The 3,115-nt window shown below is 57.9% G+C and overlaps 2 protein-coding genes across 2 annotated transcripts in view; one reads left to right on the top strand and one right to left on the bottom strand.

The window, feature by feature from the left end:
* KRTCAP3 (keratinocyte associated protein 3) overlaps nucleotides 1-221 on the top strand; it is a gene marked incomplete at its 5' end in the record, with an annotated part of 1,227 nt that extends 1,006 nt beyond the window's left edge. Inside the window, 1 exon segment of the mRNA XM_009696678.1 lies at nucleotides 199-221. Within this exon segment, the coding sequence (XP_009694980.1) occupies nucleotides 199-221 (23 nt within the window).
* Nucleotides 222-952: 731 nt separating this feature from the next.
* On the bottom strand, nucleotides 953-2,967 carry LOC104158909 (intraflagellar transport protein 172 homolog). Its single transcript, XM_009696677.1, has 4 exons — nucleotides 2,830-2,967; nucleotides 2,326-2,479; nucleotides 1,396-1,487; nucleotides 953-1,119 (listed from the first exon to the last, which is right to left on the bottom strand). Exons 1-4 carry the CDS (start codon nucleotides 2,965-2,967, stop codon nucleotides 1,030-1,032), a joined length of 474 nt encoding a protein of 157 aa, XP_009694979.1. The 3' UTR covers nucleotides 953-1,029.
* Nucleotides 2,968-3,115: the final 148 nt, after the last annotated feature.

Below are 3,115 nucleotides of genomic sequence, written 5' to 3'. Positions count from 1 at the left end.
CTGGAGAGGTGAGTGCAGGGCGTGGGCTTGGGGGACGGGAGGGGGCAGGCTCTGCTGGCAAGGGGACGCCTGCCCACACCAGCCCCTGCCCCCCCAACATCTCTTTCCAAGCACATGCTACAAATACTGCCCGGAGGTGTCGGCGTGATGCCTGGGCGTGCAGCACAGTCCTGCACGCGTGTGCTTTTTCACTCCTAGGTGGTGCTGCAGGAGTGCTGTGATCCAGCGAGGTGAAGTTGCACCTGCACCGTGCTCCTGCCCCAGGTGTAGGCATGGGTAGGGTGGGCTGCAGAGAGGAGGGCTGTGCTTTTTTCCCCCGAGCCCCACCACCCCACCTGGGACAAACCCTGCAGGTTCCAGTCACAAGCTGCCTAGGATCACCAGGCAGCCTTTGCCTAGCAGCTGCGATGGGCCCATATGCTCTCCCCTTCTCTCCCCAAGCTGCAGGACCCTTTCTGGCAGACTGAAGGCTCCATCGGTCTTTTACATGCAGTGATGGGGGCGGACAGAGATGCTGGGTCCTGGTGGCTCTGCTGCAGAGCAGGCAGGGTCAGCTTGCCGTGTCTGTGCTCAGGCAGGCCAAGGAATGGAAGATGAAGAATCCTTTTGTTGTGAGCCTCTGTTGTTTCCCTGAGTAAATAAACTCTTTGATTTTCACACTGCCTGCTGTAAGTGGCTCCCCAGGGTGGATGCCTGCTAGGAGCTGGGCCCACTGACGGAAGGACAGTGCAGCCGGTACGTAAGCCCATCTCCATGCTCGCCCCCCGCCCCCCACCAGGCACAAGGATGTAGACACACGGTCCCTGTCTGACAGGCACCTGTCAGGGTGGAGGACGCATGTTTAGCATAGCTAGGCTGAGGCTGCGAGACACTTGTACAGGGTTACGGTCCTGTGCCCCAGGAGCTACATGTGTTCCTGGGCTCAGCATCCCCTGACCAACAGGAGCACAGCAGGGTTGAGAGACATGTTTATTGGGGCTGGACGTGGAGGGTGCTGAAGAACAGGACTGAAAGCTGCCAGGGTCCAGCTCACTGGAAAGAGAAGCTCGTGCTCGGGAGCCCCCCACACCACTGGCTGAGGAACTTGAGCACATCTTGGCAGGCAGGGCTGTGGGATGTCTGCAGAATGAAAGAGGCCTTGGCATTGGCAAGGGGGCAGTGCCTTCACCCCCGCCCAAGGGCACCCCTGGGGGCTGACAGAGCTGCGCAGGCAGGGCCGGGTCTGCCCCAGCTCTGTAAGTGAGGTTAATCCCTACCCAGCAGCACATAGGGAGGGTGCATTAAAACCACCCTGGTTCATTATATCTCCACCCAGCAGGACAATGTTTTATCGTCAGCATCAGGGGTTGAACACCCTGCAGCGTGTTTCCCTGCCCCACCGGGTGGCTGGCTCACCTTGACAGCCATCAGGAACTTGTTCCATGTGTCCTTGTCGGCTTCTCGGCCTGGCCGCTTGAACTCGATCTTGTTTCTTAGCACAGGGTACCCTGGTCACACAGTCACACCTTCAGAAACAAGCCGAGACCCACAGCAGACCCCTACCTTGTGCACCCCTTCCCTCCCTGCTGTGGCCAGCTGGGGCTAGGGCTGCTCCCATGGGGCAACACAGGGGAACAATGCCACCTCTAGCTTTTAGAGACCAGAATGAGGAAGGGGGTGCCCACAGTGGCAGGATCAAAGGAAGATGAAGGCTGAGCTGCCCTGTGGCAAGGACACCCAAGTGAGTATGTCAAATGATAGCACCCTGCTCCTGACCTTTGGAGCCCATCCCTGCTTGTCTGACCAACTCTTTAAGTCCTGCACCGCAGCCCCTCACTGTCTGACGTGTGCAACTGGGGGGCAACAGTACTTGCCCAAATAGACAGCTTTTGTAGCACGGGGCAAAGCAAGGACAGGCGCGGCATGTGCATGTGTCTGTGCTGGCCAGTGTCCTAGGCAGTGCTGTGTGACTCTGAGCAGTCACAGACTCGTAGAAATATAGGATGGTTGAGGTTGGAAGGGATGTCTAGGGGGCCACATGGTCCAACCCCCTACTCAAGCAGGGCCATGCACAGCCGGTTCCCCAGGACTGTGTTCAGAGAGTTTTTGACTATCTCCAAGTACGGTGATGCCACAACCTCTGTGCAACCTGTTGCAATGCTCAGTTACCCTCACAGTAAAAAACCAAAAAGGGTCCTTCCTCCAGCAGAGCTGGTCCCCAAAGCCACAGAGTCTCTCTCTAGTCCTCTTACAGCCTGAACTCCTTCCCAGGCCCCTCCCTGCAACGTTCCCATGCTCTTCATGGCACCATGTACTTGCATATGTGTGAGCTGGCCTGGAGCTTACCTGTAAGCACACAGGGCAGAGAGCGCACCCCTGTATTTGCTGCCACCAGCGAGGCTTCATAAGTGTCACGCTCATCCTGCGGCAGCACCTGCTCCAGCCGCTGGTCCATGGACATGGTGAGCACCCAGTCCCTGACCTCCTCCCGCTTCTCCTCCTGCAGGGCAGAGGCCAGTGCACCTCCTGGTACTGCATGCTGTGCCACTGCCCAGCTGCTGCTCTGCAGCACTAGGGAGCACGACACGAGTGTGCATGCAGGACATGCACACACACATATGCGTATCGGGGGGGGGGGATGTGTGTGAGTGCGTGTATATGGGGAGTGGGGAGCACGAGAAAGAGAGTGTGCGTGTGTGTGTGTGTGTGTAGGGGGGCAGTGCTGAGTACAGGTCCATCTCCTGTAGTGCCTGCCATCCCACCCTTGCCCCAGTCCCTGTTCAGAGAGGGCCCTGAGGCAGCATCACTGCTCGTGGGAGCTGAAGAAGGCAGATGACAGATGACACTCACAGGTACGTGCTGTTGGGCTGGGAGTGGCACTTCAAAGGGAATGTCCGTGCTCTGGAAATCAGAGTGGTCCAGAGAATCCAGGTTCCCTTCTTCAATGGCCTGAGAAAGGAGAAGTGGGAGAGCACTATGCAACGCCATCGGAGTTCACAGTACAAGCTACATTGTGAGGATGGCATTACTGATGTCCCTATCTATTACTGCTGTGGTGACAGGGCCTCCTGGGAGGTGGCATTTATGGCCGGCCTCTGCAGCATCAGAGGCTGTGTGCACCTGAAACACCGTACTA

Source organism: Cariama cristata, unplaced genomic scaffold (genome assembly GCF_000690535.1).
Source record: "Cariama cristata isolate BGI_N322 unplaced genomic scaffold, ASM69053v1 scaffold39223, whole genome shotgun sequence".
NCBI classification, from domain to species: Eukaryota; Metazoa; Chordata; class Aves; order Cariamiformes; family Cariamidae; genus Cariama; species Cariama cristata.
This window is presented reverse-complemented; position numbering and strand designations above follow the sequence as displayed.

Excerpts from the sequence above, each read along its gene's own strand:
- LOC104158909 (XM_009696677.1), bottom strand. The coding sequence starts at position 2,967 with ATGGCGTTGCATAGTGCTCTCCCACTTCTCCTTTCTCAGGCCATTGAA. Across the intron at positions 2,480-2,829 it reads CAGCCCAACAGCACGTACCT|GAGGAGAAGCGGGAGGAGGT; the intron begins GTGAGTGTCATC and ends TCTGCCCTGCAG. Across the intron at positions 1,488-2,325 it reads TCTGCCCTGTGTGCTTACAG|GGTACCCTGTGCTAAGAAAC; the intron begins GTAAGCTCCAGG and ends CTGTGTGACCAG.